Genomic DNA, 17,976 nt, shown 5'->3' on the forward strand with positions numbered 1-17,976 from the left:
TCTATCCTTGGTAGGTAGCAGCTGAAATCTCAGCTCACTGGTTTTTTTGTTTTTGTTTTTGTTTTTCAAATTGTTAACTGTTGCGTTTTTGCTGGGCTCCAAAGAATCTGTCCAATATATGTGTAGCTCAAAGGTCAACCAAGGATTTGTATGGCATTTATTTGCACTTTTTGGATCCCTGCCTTTGGATCTCCTTTCTGGTATTCTCCTTCATTTTTAGCCTTTACGTCAGCCCTACACCGTATTCTTACTTCTCTAGAAGTACAACTATGCCTTTTTTCTTGAATTATATCAATTCATGGACTGAGAAAAACTTTCAGGACAGAAGTCACACACATAAATCTCAACTGTTGCAATTCCCTTCTTTCAAGATCAACTCCCTTCTAATTTCTGCCTATTTTCAATTTATCCAATCTCAGTACCTTCAAATAGTTGTTTTTTAAAAAATATTTTATCCAGAGCTTTTAATGGTTATCTTCAGGAAGGTTAGTCTGTTATAAGCTACTCCACCATTACCACAAAGGTAACTAGGCCATTATTTAATCTTGCATTATATTACCTTTATCAAAAAGGAAAATATTTGCTATTAATATATCTTTGTTAATTGCCCCTTTCCAATAAACCTTAAATGGTTATATTCTCATGAACATACTTTGTTCTATCCTTCTTCAGATAAGATAAGACAAATTTAGATGAGTTCTGAATTATGCAATACATTCAGGATACTATACAAATACTTATGATATATATTGTAAATGTATTAAAAATGATATAGGAAGTAAAAGGAGGAAAAATCAGAGATGATTTTCTAGAGGAGGTTACCTTTAAGTTAGAGGTTAAAATGTGATGGGAATTTAGTAGCCAGAGCTGAGAGAGAGAGAGAGAATATTCTAGAAGGAAAATTATAAGCAATGCAAAAAAGTGGTAGCTTGGAGGCTCAAGTCTTACTGGTAACAGCCATAAATATAATTAATAACTCAAAATCAATACTTACAAGCCATGGTGTGAACATACTGCTATATACAACAATGTGTATAATTCTCACAGCAGCTTTAAAAGAAAAAAAAAGCCAAATATGAAAAATATATACTGTAATAATCCACTTATATAAAGTTTAAAAACAGAAAAATAATAGTTGGTGATAGAATCCAAAATAGTAGTTGCTTTTAGGTAATAGTGGTGACTGGGAGGGAGCATGAGAGGAGCCTCTAGGGTGTTTTCAAGCTCTACTTCTTGTTCTGAAGGCTTGTTACCCGCAGTGTCCACTTTGTGAAAATGTCTCTATTTAACCAATAGAATTGGTGCAATTTCTATACTGCTGGCCAGTCTCTCATCACAAAGACATATGAAGCTACAAGGAAGGCTGGGGAACGTAATTCCTAGCTATGTAGCACACGGAAGTTCTTTCTGCCAGCAGTCTTAACCATACTCGCCATTCTTTGTCTGGCTATCTTGAATTATGTGAGTTGAGAATTATGAAAAGCCTCCAGGAATAGATACTTTACATAAAATACAGCTGCCCTATAGATAAGAATATTCCTATTTTATAGAAGATAAAACTGAGACTCAGGGAGTTTTTCTGCTACCTCAAGGATGCCAGTAAACCTTATTCTGAGAGAAAGTGAGATTCTTTGTATCTAAGTTCTATGCAACTGGGAAAGGAATGAGGAAGGGGACAGAGAGGTTATTTTTACTATGAGGACAGAGGGGCAGAGCTGGTGACCTAAGCTGTGTTTGGCTCTAAAGTTTCAATAACTGAGGATGTAAGAAAATATAGTAAAAAGTATTGGGCCATGAAGCAGTAGAATGCATTTTATGTTCTGCATATATATTAAAAGGCAGATTAAATGTGTGCCCTAGCTATTTTCCCTTCCTGATCTTTAGTTTCCCCATTCATAATAAGGGGAGGAGAGTTGGGGCAGGGTTGCTGAATATGGTCATGCAGGTTGTGCACAATTTTTAATGTTTACCAAGCAGAAGATTCTGGAGCAGAGCAGAGGGTACAGCATAGCTCCAATCCTAATCCTTCCTTACCCCTCAGAAATTCTATCGGTAAATTATCAAAATATTGAGATTCTCAGAATCACTACAGAATCTGGAAAGAAGACAATCAGGCAGCCATCCTTATCTTTTTTTCTCTTCTGACAAGGGGACTTGGAAGAAACAGGTGAAATTGGAAAGTAAATAATGTGTCTGATTCTTCTTGAGAGAAGTGAAGTCTTCAGAATTCCACAATATGTTCCAAAGACCCTGGAGGTCAGGGTAGAGAGGGATCATCCTCAACTAGGTAGAACAAACTCTCATATAGATGTTCATCGAAATCTCAGGAGAGGCAGGAGAGCCTACATATTTCAACAAAGACTGCATACATTCTAAAACAGAGGCTTCCTCCACCCAAACCCTAAAGTAACCGAAAGGTAGGGAAAACCCAGATTACCTAGTTCTCGTGTATTGCTAGGAGAAAAAACACACTGTGCCAGACAGTGGGGGAGGAGATACTACATCAGTGCAAGTAGAATGTCTGGGCAGCGCTGCCTAAGTATGTACAAGGGGAAAAGAAATGATAGGTTCACTATACTGATTTATTATATAAATGTCAGTATTTCACAGCTAACAAAAAAGGGAGGGGGAGAGGGTAGGAGGATCATGGGCTGCAAAAGACAAAGCCTAACCTAGAAAAAAACATAACTTAAGGAACAAAAGGAATTTTCTCACAATTTCTTCACATTATAGCACAGCTTGATAAGAGCATTAATTAAGTAAGACTACAGTCAACCATGAGATGATAAAATAGCAGAATCAGAAAAAAAATGGAGCCTGGAGACATAAGGAAATAAATGGAATACCAAAATATTTTGTGGAACTGATAAATAAACTTTAATAGAAAGAACTGGACAAACACAGCTGAATATTAAAATATTGGCATGGAGAAAAGACCCTAAGCTCAGTAAATGCAGAGAAAAAAGATAAAGGAAATTAATTAGAAGCTAATAGACACGCATATTAGTTTGGTACAGGCTAAGCTGCTGTAACAAAGAAATCCGAAAATATAATACCTGAAATAAATTAGTTTAATTCTCACACACAAAACAGTCCACAGGTAAGAAGTCCAAGGCTGGCAGGATAGATCTGCTCCATGAAGTTATCCAGGATATGGATTCTTCTATCTTGGTGCTCCATCATCTCCTCATTCCTGTGGTTACTATTTCATTTTAATGATTGATGCTGGCTCCTCTCCACACCCATGTTTCAGCCCATAGGAAGGATAAAGATAGGGCAAGCAATCTAAGGAGATGGCTCAGATGGCCCAGAGGTTACATTTATCACTTTTGCTCACATTTTATTGGGCTGAATTTGGTCACATGTCCACATTTTGCTGCAGGGTACATGTAGTCTATAACTGGATAGTCATGTGCTCAGTTAAAATTCAGGGTGATCTGTTCTAAAAGGAACCAGGAGAGAATGAATAGTAAGGTATCACAATATAAACGATAAGGAGGAGCCAACATTTAATGGCATCTGGTGTCTCTAAAACAAAGAACCCAGCAAATCGAAGAGAATATGTATCAGATGATATAATGTAAGAAAATTTTTTCAGAAGCGAAGAACTAAATCTGTAGGTGAAAAAAAACCCAAAAAACGAAAAACAAAATAAAACAAAAACAAACAAAACAAAACAAAATACTCAATACTGAAATCCAGGAAAATTTGATTTAGAATATTCAACATACAGGTGCTTCCTAAATTGAACACCTGAACTTCAAAGACAAAGAATACCTCAGACCTCCAGGCAGAAAGAAAAATCACCTACAAAGAGTAAAAAATCAGGTTGGCATCAATTTCACAATATTCACTGTATAAGACAATGGTGCATTGCTTGCAATGGTGCACTTCTTGCAGAGAAGTAAAATACCCATAAACACTTTTTAAAAACGGCTTGATAACCAAAGCGAGGCTCTTAAGAAATCAGTCAAAATAAAGAGCTCAAGCATAGAGAAGCCAGGACAAAAGGACTGTTGGTATGCATTGGATCCATTTACATGTAGAACTAATACTAAAAATATCATAGTAATTAAGGTTTCAAAATTGAATGTGACTATTATAAGTCAGGACAATGTAAAATCAATAGTATCAAGAATTAAGACATGAGGGAGAGAAGACGGGAGTAGCAAGAGAGTTCTAATGTTCTCATCTTTTGAAGCTGGAATATGTTATTTATGATAAAACGTGGTAAAAAAAAATCTAACTGTTCATAATCACCTTTATATTACTAAGGACGAGGGGTCCACAAACTACTGCCGGAGGGCTACCTGGTATTTTTAAAGTAAAGTTTTACTCAAAACATAACTGCACCTGTTTGTTTACATATTGTTTGTGCTACTTTCCAGCTACCACAGTGGACCTGAATAGCCTAAAATATTTACTATCTGGCCCCTAAAGAAAAAACTGGACAGCCCTTGCAGAAGAATCTTTTTTTTTTTTTTTAGCTCACAGAAATCTTGTGGTAAAGAAATATTTATTGAGGTTTAATAATAATGTTGGGTTTCATTCAGCCATTTCCCCTCCTATTAAATTCATGTCAAATTAAGTTTAATAATGTAATATAAACCTTATTTTTGTAAAGCTATCTATCAATCATTCCAGAGATGTCAGGGATAATAATAGGTCATGTAATATTTAGCATAGTTTCTTAAACTTTTATCTTTGTCTTTTTCTGCATTATTTGGAATCTTTATAATGAACATATATCATTTTTACCAGAACAATAAAGTAAAATGTTTTTCCTGTTTGAGAACACTGGAAGCAAATACACCAAGATATTAACAATGATTAATTCTGGTTGACAGGAATGTAATTGCTGTTTTCTTCTTTAAGCGTTTCTGTATTTTTTAAATATTGAAAAAAATTTAAGCTATTATAGATCTAGGCATAAAGTGATAGAATTCTGAATTATAGCTTTGGAAATAGTAATAAAGTACTAGATATAAGAAACATTGTTCTACTTAAAATATGATTTCTTTTATAATATGATATTCCATATTATACGAACTCCAAAACATGGTTCCAGTGTAAAATATAGCATGACATAGAGGAGTAGACAGAAGCAGATGATATTCGATTTCTTTTAGACAATCAAAACATTCATAAAGCTGGCATCTTTAATTTCATTAATCTCAACCTCTCCCTCCAGTCTTATCCCCCACCCCGTCTTCCTGATACATGCACTACACTCTAGCCACACAGAGCTCCTCACCTTCCATGAAATCTTCACGCGTTTGTACGCTCTTTTCTTTGTCGCCACCATTTCTACTTGTAATTGCATCCTCTTCTCCACGTGACATAATTCAATGCTTCTTTTAAGGCGCGATTTAAAGATCACTTCCTGCAGTACATCTCAACCTTGGCTGCACATCAGAAGCACCTGGGGAGCTTTATAAAAATACCAAGGCCCAGGCTGCAGCCCAGCCATTTGGATTTAATGGCCTGGGGTTGGGGCCCAGGCAGCAGTATTTTTAAAAAGCTCCCTGAGTGATTCTAACATGCAGCCAGGGTTGAGTGTTATTGCAAAGCCTTCTGCCATACCAAGAGGCAGAGTTAATTAATCCCTCTTCTGTACTCTCATAGCCCTCAGCTTTTTCATTGCTCGTGAAATTTAATGCTTATTGTATTAAAGTTAGTGTGATATAGTAAGTGCTCAGTAAATGCTGAAGGTCGTTTCATTCCTTCTCCTTCCAGCCAAGTGTGTGCAGAAGTGGTTATCCTTACCATGGGAATGGGACAGGAGAGAGAGCTCAGGTTTCACATCCAGCGACACTGTCACCAGGATGTCACCTCCCAAGTACAACCCTCCACACCTCTACACACACACACACACACACACTACCTTTCTTGACATAGCCTTTGGGTCTGGTTTTTACGTTGTTGAGACTGATGCAATATAAAAAATTTAAAAACAAGCATTATGAATGTGCTGACTGCCTGACAGAATCCGAATATCATCTGCCTTCTGCCCTGTCCTTTGTGTCATATTTTACATGGTGTTTTATATTGGATGCTGCTACTTTTAGCTTTCAAGAGCAGCTTGTCAGGTGTAGTTTGTCAAAGGCTTTCAGAAAATCCTGATGAATTATACTGTATGCCCTGACACTGCCAAAACCTATATTTTACATCTTTACAGTGCTTGACAATTTTACTTAAGTTGAATTTTTCTTCCTCCAATTTACCTTTGCCTCTCTGACCCTGATATCAATCAGATAAGTGGAAACCCCGCCATTTTTGATACTGAATATCCTCAGCTATATATGTACTGCATTTGGAGTACAGCACATTGAGTGATTATCTCAGCCTCTTTGATTAGGAGGGGATCTCAGAAGCTACTCTTGTCTGAAGGTGAGGCAGGGAGGGGAGAGCTGAAGATGAAGAGACCAAGGCAGATCAGCAAGACCCAAGTTCCATGACAGCATCACGTGCTTATCAGCCTACTCTCAGCAAGACAGGGCCTCTAGCATCCCCTTTCCTCTTCCAACTCACCTGGAAGGAAGCAGATTGTACTTACAGTCTTCTCTTTCCTGTTCAAAATCCTATTTATAGTCATTTTAAACTGTCCTCACCAAATGTCACCAAATGGTTCAGTGTCCGTGGGACAGTAGTGTCTTATAATTTTCCTTAAGTATTACATCCTGGCAGCAGGGACTGAAAAGCTTTGTTCTCGCAGACGTTTTTCAGCCAATAGATATTTATTTCGTCAAGTGATTTTCTTCCCCCAGCTTGATGGAACTTTCTCTTTCTACTTCTTTAAGATCATCATGACTTCAATGAGCAATAAGACACAGTACAACCAATTCCAGTGGCAAATTTCACCAATGTGAAATAAGATTAATCTTCAAACAGAATGATTTTAAAACTGAATAACAATTGTATATTAGTATACTTTTAAGTGTATGTGTCTGTGTATATCTATTATACTGTATGACCTGAAACAAATCTACTGACCTTTCTGTCTTGGTTCTTTATTAGTTAAACAGCAAACCATTACCTAGTTCCCTTGGAAGCTATGCAAATTAATTAATGTTTGCAAAGTGACTTGAAAATTTAAATCAGTCTAGAAATACCAAACAATTGCATCTTCCCTGCTGAGAGGGCCCAGGTAATTCATAACCTCCAATAATAAAGGTAAAAAATATTGTACTTGGGCTATATAATTAAATGTGATTTATATGCAATACATGTAATCTTTAAAACCTAGAAAGCATTTAATAAGCAACAATTCATATTTCATAACTATAATAAAAGTATTTTATGACTTTAAGAAAAGTAATCATCTATTGTAACTGATCTAGACATCATGTCTTTTTAACCATTTCTGAAATCTGCAAGAGTCTACTCAGAGTTCATCTTTAACCTGTTAATGTTGACTGCTACATTATCTTTAAATTCTCCCAAGTTTTTCTTTTTTAATCCTCAAAACTCTAATATGTATTTCCTAGGAAATTTTCCTGTACAAAACTTTGCTGTATTCAAAACCTCTTCTGCCAGGATTTAGCACTTTTATATTGTAGTCATTAAAATTGAACAAAATCTTAATGTTCCTTTATTAACTACTGTACTGACTTTGCATAGAGGAAATCACAACATGTTAATTGGATTTAATTAACTATTTTAAATTACACGAACTCCTGACAGTAGACAATAGCACAGGGTACTCATGAGCAATAAAATTAGAGCTGATATTGCTACTTTATTAAAACTTAATGAAAGTATTCATAACCTTATTTATTGTTTACAAGAAAACTGTTCATTTTGAAAGCAAAAATATCTGCTGAAAACAAATTTTTGATCATCTAGGTGAAGTTTCAGAAGTTAATTAAAGGGTCCACCATAACCAACCTCACAGTTCTGCCTGCTTCTCATCGCACAAATCCCTATTTTACCCCCTTACCAGTCTTACAATCGGATGCCAGTAAAGGTTAGTGATTCAATAATCATTTCATGTGTCTAGGAATGTAAGGGGAAGAGCATTGAGGTGGGATTGGTGGCCTGAGTTTGAATTCTGGTTCAGCCACTAATTCTCCTGGGTGACCTCAGATGAGTCAAATGCTCTCTCTGGCCTGAGTTTCCTCCTCTGTAAATAAGAAGATTGGACTAGATGATCGCTAGAGTCCCTTCCACTTCTAAAATCTATCATTCTACAGATTTAATATTGATTTAGATGTTGGTGTTATTATATATTAAAAGTATTGTGCTTAAGTGATATTATTAGAAAGGTTTAAGCTTCTGAGCAGATAGTTTCCTATGCTATCTCTGGTAACATTTAAATTTTTTTTATTTCAAAATATTGTTATGCAGAAATATGAAGCCAAAATTGATGTAGTTAGCATTTAAACTATGCATGTCTTAGTGTGAATTCTAGTCTTTGTGAAGCTAGTAGATATCCAGTTTTTAAACAAAAGATTATATTATCTTTATTTTAGTGTCCCCAGTGCCTAGAACTGTATATGGCATTTTGTGGATACTAAATGTTGGTTGAACAAATAAGCAAATAAAAGAATGAATGTGAATGAATAACTAAGGACTATCATAAGTATAACCTCTTTACTTATCCCTGCTACTTAATTTAACTAGCTGAAGTATTAAAGAATGCCTAAGTGGATCTCCTTTCATATCTAAAATATAACCAAGTGAGCTGGTGTTTAATTATTTCTATATCACTTTCTACCTGTTGTCTAGAGGTATTTTGGACTTAGAGTTGGTTCCCAAGGGTTCTATTGGCACCTGGAGATTCAGAGTCCTTCATTTTATAGCTCCTGTGTCCTCTGTGTGATGACTTGGCACTGGAGGGATAGCAAAACTTGAGAGAATCCAGCATCATTATAAGTCTCTTAGCTTGTTAATCTTTCTACAACTGTGACTATTACTTTCCGAGTTATGAATGAACCATCATTGTTCAGAAATCTTTGCCATGTATGCTTTTAGTTAGTTTACATAATATTTATTCTCTGAGAATACTGAAGAATATCAGCAGTTTCTGTTTCTTGCTTTAGTACCACCTTATGTTCTTCCTGGATCAATTAGTGTGAATGAAATAGTTACTGAATGAATGAATCAATCAATGCTTGTTTCAGCAATAGACAACAAAAAAATTGCTACAAAGCAGAGGTAAATCTAGAAACATGGCAGCTTGGTCCAGACCAAAAAAAATTACATTTTCATCTTTCAATTATCTGCCAGAGAATATATGGCTACCATAATATTTGTAATTAATCAGCCAATTAATCAACATATATTCATTGAATATTTGCCATATGCCTGGTATTGTTCAAGGTAATTCATATGTTAGGAAAGCTCACGCCAAAGAAATGTGGACACAGCGTTTAGATTTTTAACGTATTCCTGATGCTCTAAATGTCATTTAAGCCTTTTCTTAGGTCTATACAAGTTCGGCATGGGGTGAAAGATTAACTATATCCAGAAGAAAGAATCATTTTGGAAAATGCAGGGCAAACTTGTCCACTCTTTCTTGAATTATCTTGCTAAATGCAAAAAGAAAGCTTTTTAAAAAATGATTAAGAATATAAGTCTTATAGTATGCAAGCCACATTTTTAATTCAGGCTCTTCGTGACCTCTGGCAAGTTGTTTTCTGATCTAGAATAAAATCTAAACTCTACTAACAGGGCTTACCTGACCTGGCTGTCACCTCCATTCTCATCTCACTTCGGTTTCTCTACGCTCCAGCCACATGGGTCTTCTCTCTCTTCTTTATCAGAACAACCACATCTTCATGTCAGGCCCTCACCAGTGCCGTTACCTCTGCTTGTAAAAGTCATTTCTTCAAGCATCTGTCTTGTTCCTTCATAGATTATCACAGTTTGTAATTACATATTTATTTGTGAATTTATTTAATGCCTTCTCCACTACTGGAGGCTCCGTGAGGCCTCGCTGGTTCACCACTGTGTCCCTAACCCCCAGAAGAGTTCCTGATACATATTAGGCACTTAAAAAATATTGGCTGAATAAGAGACGGAATAAACTGTCAATTCCTAATCTACTCAACAATAAAGTAAGCGTGTTATGAAAGTTTAATAAGATGATGGTATTAAAGAATGATTTTTTTAAAACATATAAAATTATTACTCATACAAATGTAAAATGAATACATGTCAAAGATTTTAACTTACCAATTAAAAGAGGGCGTCTGTAAGATGTCACAACTTGTTTACAGGAGACTCCAAAGAGAACACACATTTGTAAATCCAGAATATTGAAATAAACTTGTAAATGGATGCAAAACTGGCTTTTCCATGAGAGAAAGGGGTGTTCCTACACAAGACATGTCTGTAGATATAATTATTTGCATTATTATCAATTTTTTACAAGTTAAACTGAATCTCTATAGTTATAAAATAGCCTAGTCAGTCACTAGGTTCAGATAATCCTTGGCAGGTAGCTCCAGCATTCTATTGAAAAAGTATCTAGTAAACTCTTGCTTATTCCAAAACTTAAAATTTTTTTTTCTTACAATCTTCTTTCATTATGATCAAAACTATCTCAAAAACTTATTCACAAAATAAAGTTGGTCTCATTAGGTTTGGCCTGATTCTGTACATAGGGGCAGCAAGAATGTTAATTGACCATATAGGCCATTTCAAATTGGCTCTACTGGAAATTTTCATAAGGAGTGTCAGATTGAACTTTAAAAATCCTCTGTTATTTACTGTCTGAAGGCTAGGAAATCAAGCCCAAAAAACTCTGTCAACCAGATTTCAACTGCAGGACCTATAAATTTGGATAAATTCCTCTCTTCTAAGTATTAGAAAAATATACTGAAGTTTTGGGCCTGCCAGGAAGTAACCTTCCTTATCACTATAAGGGTGGAAATCCTGTGAACTGTGTGCATGGCCAGCTTTTCTGGGAGGGCTTTGTCGGTAGTGCACCATAAAGTAAACCTTAGTTCTTTAAAAGTGACTTATCATATCTGATTAATAAGCATTATTCTTAAATATGAAATTCCAGGTCTTGGTCGCATAAGTGATTTTTCCAATTATATCCTAGTAAAAGGAGAACAGATTCTTTTGGAACTATGCAAATAACAATATTTCCAGTTAAAAGTAAGAAGACTCAATGAGAGTTTCTGAGTTTGGGAGGTGAGACCAGGCACATTTAAAGTATTAGAAATTTGATTTCCTTATTTTCCAGGAATTTTAGCAGTATTCCATTTCTGTAAGCACTTATTTTTCTCTATAAGTCAATTAGAATAGAATTTCTTTAAGAAACTTTACAATCTAATTCATTAATACCATTTGGAGACAGAAAAACATTCTATATTCACTCACAGTGAGAAATAAAGGCCTTTCTGAGTTACAGATACACATATAGCTACAGAGAAAGCTTATAGTTTCCATTCTACAATTTCAGCCACAGACAAAAAATAAACATGACAACACAAAAACTTAATGATCCACATATCAAAGAGTTATTCTCCTTCCTTATGGGCATGAAATTCCTAATGATTTGAACTCAAAATACACAAATAGACAAACAAAAGGCTAACGAACTATATTCTCTATTGTCTCTCCCTCAACAGGGAGTAGAGATTTCTATAAGACATTAATCCATTTACATAGATCATCATTTTAGCTACCAACAAAGAATAACTAACTTACCAGCCAGAAATGAACCAAAGGGAAAAACGAAACACAAAGTTAATAGGGAGTAATATTAAAATTAGAAAAACAGTCAAGGAAGTTATGTTTCCACTTTGACTTCAACTGTGGAAGACAAGAAAATAAATGCTTGGGCTTGGTTCGCTGTGAGGTGCTGTAATAAATTTACAAATAGATGCAAAACTGGCTTTTGGGGGTTGGGAAAAGAATTGTTCCTCCATGTGACAGAATTTATCGGCATGTGTATGAACAAGAATTATTTGCATTGCTTTCAGTTTTCTATAAACTAACTTTAATCTCTATAGAATTATAAAATAGTCTAACCAAAGCAAAGGTGAATATAGGGTCAGATAATCTCCCTAAGTTCCAGCATTTCGATGAAAATGTATCTATTAGTCTCTCTTGCTTATTCCAAAATCTTAACTTTTTCCTTCCAATGGTAAATGCATATACATATGTGTTTTGTCTAAAATTAAGTGAATTGCTTCAATCTACGTTAAAGCAAGGGTTAAAATCATGCTTATATTCTTTGGGATTTTCAGAGAATGAAAGTCACTCTAGTAATAAAAATATACTGAATGAGAAGGAGCCGTATTTTACATATCTGAAAAACTGGCATAGTTCTTAGAAGTGGAATTTGATATTTATAGGTGGAAAATATTTGTAAGGACAAAGAATTAGTCTTAATATTTTAAAGCAGTTAAATCTGATGTTATAAAAATTAAAATTGAAGTACTGATTTCAAAAAGGACTTGAAGAGTTATACCCTGGATCAGCAGTTCTTAAATTTCATGGTTACAAAAAATGGATCTAGAGCACTTATTTAAAATGTAAATTACTGGACCTCAATTCTAGTGGTTCTCAAACTTTAGGCACATAATAAGTATCTCCTGGAGGCTTCAATAATGCAGATTCCCAGGCCCTGACCTCAGAAACTTGAACAGATCTGGGATGGGGCCCAGGAATTGCTATTTATAATAAGAAATAGTGTCCCCCCGCCCTACCCCACCCCACCCCATGCTCCCGGTGATTCTGCAGTAAATAAGCTGAAAATTTCTCTGTGGAATCATTTTACAAGTGAAGTCTTCTTCAGCTCACCAGTCCCTCAGTGGTCATTCTTCTGAATTCCTTTAATACTATTAGATAACAACATACTCTAGTCATTAGAGGTCATACGGCAAATGGAAGCAATATTTGTCCCTCTTAGAACGTATGCCAACCTCCTCAGCTTAATCCAGCTTGGTACAGTTTGCATTCTAGGATTTCACTGAGACCCAGAGTTCTTTACTTTTCTTCTTATTATATGAGAGCAACAAGAAGCTAAAGCCCTATCATAAGTTTATGTCAAGTACCTCCTGAGTTTCTGGGCTTCTGGCTTTAATACAATAGATCCACCTTAATGGAAGTTTTGCCCCTAACAGCAAGCATTGTTCAATTATTCATTTATTCATTGATTTATTCATTTGCTTATTTATTTAACAATGTCTCTTGTCCTTAAAAAGCCTTGGCACCAGCCATGCTAACACAGTATGAGTTCTAGGAATTGTAAATTAGTTGCATTAATACTAACCATGTTACACTAAAGTAAACTATTTAGGCCTTCACATCTTCTGGTGACATGAGAAATGTCTAAAAATAACTTTTATAAAATATGACTCATTATAACAAGAGGCATGGTTTCAAGCACACAGACTTTCTTTCTTAACAAAAGATCTCAGTTATTAAGACAATGTACCTGATTTCTCTGAATTTTAAAAGGAACAACAATAGTATCGATAACTGAAAATGTTATAAGTATAAAGAAGTTTTAGTTTGCCTTGAAATTATATTTCTACCTTAAAATGAAATGATCATAGTACAAGTTTATTTCATATTACTGCCGTGGAAATGCCATTTATTCTCAGGTTAGAGCATTAGGCTTAAATGAACAGGCACTGTAGCTATTTTTCCTGCAAAGAATTAAGGCACTAGATGTACTCTCACAAATAAGATAATGAATAGAATAAGTTGCACTTGTGAAATTTATAGAGCTCAGTCTTTGGGGAAATGCTTGGTGTTAGACTCATATTCTTCTAACCTTCTTTTTAAGGGATTTTAAGTATGATAGAACGAGGATTGATTCCACCAACAGCAAAGATTGCCTTTCAGAATCCACCCATTATACCCAAAGCGGCTCCTCTGCATAATTTTGATGAAGCACATAAGGTTCCAACTGCTGGTAAGACAGTGTTGCCTGATGCTTAGTTGAGAATACACAGAAATCACCTCCCACACAAATCTAGTCTTCTAGTATCCAATTCTTATCTTCAATAATAGGACAAGAGGAAAGTCATAATGATTCTGAGTTTCACTTTACTGAATGAAATAATGTTAGTCTCTTTGTAGAATACCTACTGGGGGCCAGTGTTCTCTGTGCATTAGAAGGTTAGGACTTTTAAGGGGCTTGCAGCTTGGTTGGGAGAACTAGATATGATAAAGATAAATAACAATACAAAGTAGCATAGACTAAAAACCAAATGAATGTTAAAGTCTAGTGCTATAGGAGTTCGTAATAATGATTACTGAAGGGTGAAATAATAGAAGAAGACTTCAGAGAGGAGGACACTGGATGAATAAAACAGGGAATTCAAGAAAAGCACCGATCAGGGAATCCACTGCCTAGCGGCAAGTCATTTATTTTCTTTGGGTCTCAGCTTTCCAGTTATAAATGAGGGGTTTTGGTTAAATTAGTTCATCTGTTCAACAGAAATCTGTTGAATGCTTGCTTTATCCGAGGTAGCATTTAGGTGCTGGGGATCCAATAGAGAATAAATCAGATAACATGCTCTCATGGTACTTAACATCCCAGGTAAGCAAATGAGAATTTCAGCTAGTGATAGGCCCTAGAAATAAAATAAAACAAAATGGGTTAGAGAGTGATAAGTAGGTGGTTACTTCGCTTATGAGAGAAGGGTCAGTGAATACCTCTCAGAAGATGTATGAGGCTTGAGTTTAGACCTAAATGATAAGAAGAAGCCAATTACTTAAAGATCTAGGAAAGAGCTTTCCAGACATAGGATAGCACAAGTATAAAAGCCTTGAGGACTAAGAAGGGAATGAGCCTGAAGGCTAGCATGGCTGGAGGGCCAAGAGCAAGGGAGAGAGAGGGAGGAAATGAGGCTGGAGAGGTAGAGAGAGGTAACATGATGTAGGCTAGAGCAGACACTATGAGTTGTTGTCCTCATAATTCATTCTTCCCTACTTCCACAGTAATCACAGTCATGGTTGGGCACATGTCAGCTTGGCTAAAGACTACATACATTTCCCAGGATTCCTTTCAGCTCATTGTGCCATATGAGCAGATTCTGGACAGTAAGAATGTAAGCAGAAGTGGAAAAGGAAACTTCTTGGCTGTGTCCTTAAGAAGGAAGGAGCATGGTCTCCCCTTTTCCTTTCCTCTCTCTTACTAGCTGGAATGTGGACATGATGGGCAAGCACTCTAAATGCTGGAAATAGAACTCCATGTTGAGTCTGGCAAAGGTACCCTGACAACCTGGAACTATCTTCTTTTTGACTCTTGTGTGAGAGGAAAATAAGCTCTTAATTTGTTTAACCCATTCAGTATATCTTAGGTTCTTTCTTTTTAAACATCTTAGGCTACACCAGAACCAGCATGGCAGCCTTTCAAACCATGATAAGGAGTTGGATTTAATCTTAATTATAATGAGAACACACCGAAAGGTTTAAACAGGAGGATAAGGTGATCTGATTTCTGTTTTAATAAGATCATTCTGACTGCTTTACAGATAATGAATCATAGGGGAGCGTGAGTGGAAGCAAGAAGACTAGTTAAAAGGCTATTGTGGTAAATCAGGTGAAAAATGATGGTGGATTTGAAGAGGATGGTATCAGTGGACATGAAGAGAAGTGAACAAATTCAGGTTATGTTTTGGAGGTGGAGCCATGAGGACTGGCTGTTGGATAGGAGCGAGGGAAAGACAGGCATCAAGGAAAAATACATATGACTGTAGGAATGAATATGAATGTGCTGCAGTTTTGTATTCATTCTACTGTTGGTGGGAATTTCAGTGGTTTATGTTATAGAACTATTAGGAATGATACTACTATGAACATTCTTGTACATCTTTTAATGCACGTTGTATGCATTGCTATTGGATACATATCAAAAAGTAGAATTACTGAGACCTAGGGTATACATATGCTCAGATTTAATAGATATTGCCAAACAGTTCTCCAAGGTGGTTATACTGATTTATTTTCCTGCTAGCAGTAGATGAAAATTACAGATAAAATATATTTTTGTCATCACTTGATATTTCAAGTTAGTTTGTTTTTTAATTTTAGTTATGCTAACAGGTCTGTTGTGGTATTTCTTTGTGGGTTTAATTTCTATTTCCATGATTACCAATAAATTTGAGCTGTTTTTCTGATGTGTATTGGTCATTTGATTATCTTCTTTTTAAAGTGAGTTAAGACTTTAACCTGTTTTTTTTAAAGTACATTGTCTTTCTTTTTCTTAGTTATTTATAGGAATTCGCTATATATTCTGGATACTAATCTTTTATCAGTTATATGAATTGCAAATAATTTTTCCTAGTCAGTGGATTGGCATTTCATATTCCTACTGTGTCTTTTTTTAAATTAAACCTTTGAATTTGAGATAATTATAGATTTACATACAGTTCTAAGAAATAGAGAGACCCCTTGCACTCTTTACTTGGTTTCCCCAAAATAACCCATTGCGAAGCTCTAGTTCAATATCACAACCAGGGTAGTGATACAATCAAGATACAAAACATTTCTTTGCCATAAGGATTTCTCATGTTGTCCTTTTATAATTATGCCCACTCCCCTTTCCCCCCACACTCCTTTAATCCCTGGCAGCCAATAATATGTTCTCCATTTCCATAATTTTATCATTTCAAGCATGTTAGATAAATGGAGGCATAACCTCTGGGATTGGCTTTTTATACTCAGTAAAATTCTCTAGAGAATCATCTAGGTTGTTCCTTATATTGGTAGTTTGTTCATTTTTATTGCTGACTATTATTCCATTGTATGAATGTACCACAATTATTAAACCATTCACCTGTTGAAGGACATATAGATTGTTTCCATTTTTGGCTACTATGTATAAAATTTCTATAAACATAAATGCCTAGGAGTATAATTGCTAGAACTTATGGTACTTGCATGTTTAATTCCCTCTACATATGTTTAGAACCACATCAGACAGTGTTATAATTTTTGTTTCAACTATCAAATATAATTTAGAAAACTCAAGAGGAAAATGGGAGCCTATTGTTTTTACCCATATTTTTGCTTACTATGTTCTTCCTTCATGATGTTCTAAGATTCCTTCTTTTATTATTTCCTTTCTATTTAAAGACTTTTCTTAAGCCATTCTTTTAGTGTCAGTATACTAGTGACAAATAGTCTTCATTTTTTTTTTTAATCTTATAATGTCTTGATATCCTCTTTTATTCCTAAGGGACATTTTCACTAGATGGAAAACTCTGGGTTGATGGTTCTTTTAGCCCTAAAAAGTTGTGCCACTTCCTTTTGGCCTCCATGTTTTCCGATGAGAAATCCAGTTATTTTTCTCTTGCTTGCTTTCAAAATTTTTTCTCTTTTTCTTTAATGTCCAGAAATTTAACTATGTCTTGGTATAGCTTTATTTGGTTTTATCCTGTTTGGGTTTGCGTCAGCTTCTTGAATCTATAGGTTTCTTTTCTGCCAAATTTTGGGAGCTTTCAGCCATTATTTCTTTGAGTAGCTTTTTTCAGCTTTGCCTTCTATTCCCTCTCCTTCTATGACTACTATGATATAAATTTTAGTTCTTTTGTTATAATCCCACAGGTCCTTTAGGTTTCATTTACTTTTTTTTTCCTTTTGTTTTCTCTCTTGTTCAGATGGGGTAATTTCTATTTTTTTTCTATCTCATGGTTCACTGATTCCTTTGTCCCCTTCATTCTGCTGGTGAGCTCGTACACTGAGTTTTGTATTTAGGGGATTGTATTTTCGAGTTCTAAAATTTCAGTTTGGCTCTTTTTTATATGTTTATTTCTTTGTGGAGACTTTCTTTTTCTTTGCTGAGATTTTATATTTGTCATTTGTTTCAAGTGTGTCTGTAATTGGGAAAGCATTTTGATGGCTGCTTTAAAATCATATCAGATAATTCTAAAATCTCTATCATCTCAGTGTTGGTATCTATTTATTGTCTTTTTTCATTCAGTCTGAGATTTTCCTGGTTCTTGGCATGGTTAGTGATATTCAGTAGAAACTCTGACATTTTGCATTATGTTATGAGACTCT

The 17,976-nt window shown here is 35.2% G+C and overlaps 2 protein-coding genes across 3 annotated transcripts in view; both read left to right on the top strand.

The window, feature by feature from the left end:
- The window catches only part of LOC107508932 (IQ domain-containing protein H-like), a 59,927-nt gene extending 46,100 nt beyond the window's left edge, over positions 1 to 13,827 (top strand). Inside the window, exon 6 of the mRNA XM_016140988.2 lies at positions 13,751 to 13,827. Within this exon, the coding sequence (XP_015996474.1) occupies positions 13,751 to 13,759 (9 nt within the window). The 3' untranslated portion in view covers positions 13,760 to 13,827. The remainder of the gene's footprint in view (positions 1 to 13,750) is intronic.
- LOC107508934 (IQ domain-containing protein H) overlaps positions 1 to 17,976 on the top strand; it is a 142,934-nt gene that overhangs the window by 16,470 nt on the left and 108,488 nt on the right. The window contains exon 2 of one of the 2 annotated variants that reach the window (XM_036217873.1): positions 13,751 to 13,879. In XM_036217873.1, coding sequence (XP_036073766.1) covers positions 13,762 to 13,879 — 118 coding nt within the window. In that variant the 5' untranslated portion in view covers positions 13,751 to 13,761. Of the gene's footprint in view, positions 1 to 13,673; positions 13,880 to 17,976 lie in introns of those variants that run through there. The other variant, XM_016140991.2, reaches the window with a different exon arrangement.

This window comes from Rousettus aegyptiacus, unplaced genomic scaffold (assembly GCF_014176215.1).
Source record: "Rousettus aegyptiacus isolate mRouAeg1 unplaced genomic scaffold, mRouAeg1.p scaffold_m13_p_3, whole genome shotgun sequence".
In the NCBI taxonomy this organism is placed as follows: domain Eukaryota; kingdom Metazoa; phylum Chordata; class Mammalia; order Chiroptera; family Pteropodidae; genus Rousettus; species Rousettus aegyptiacus.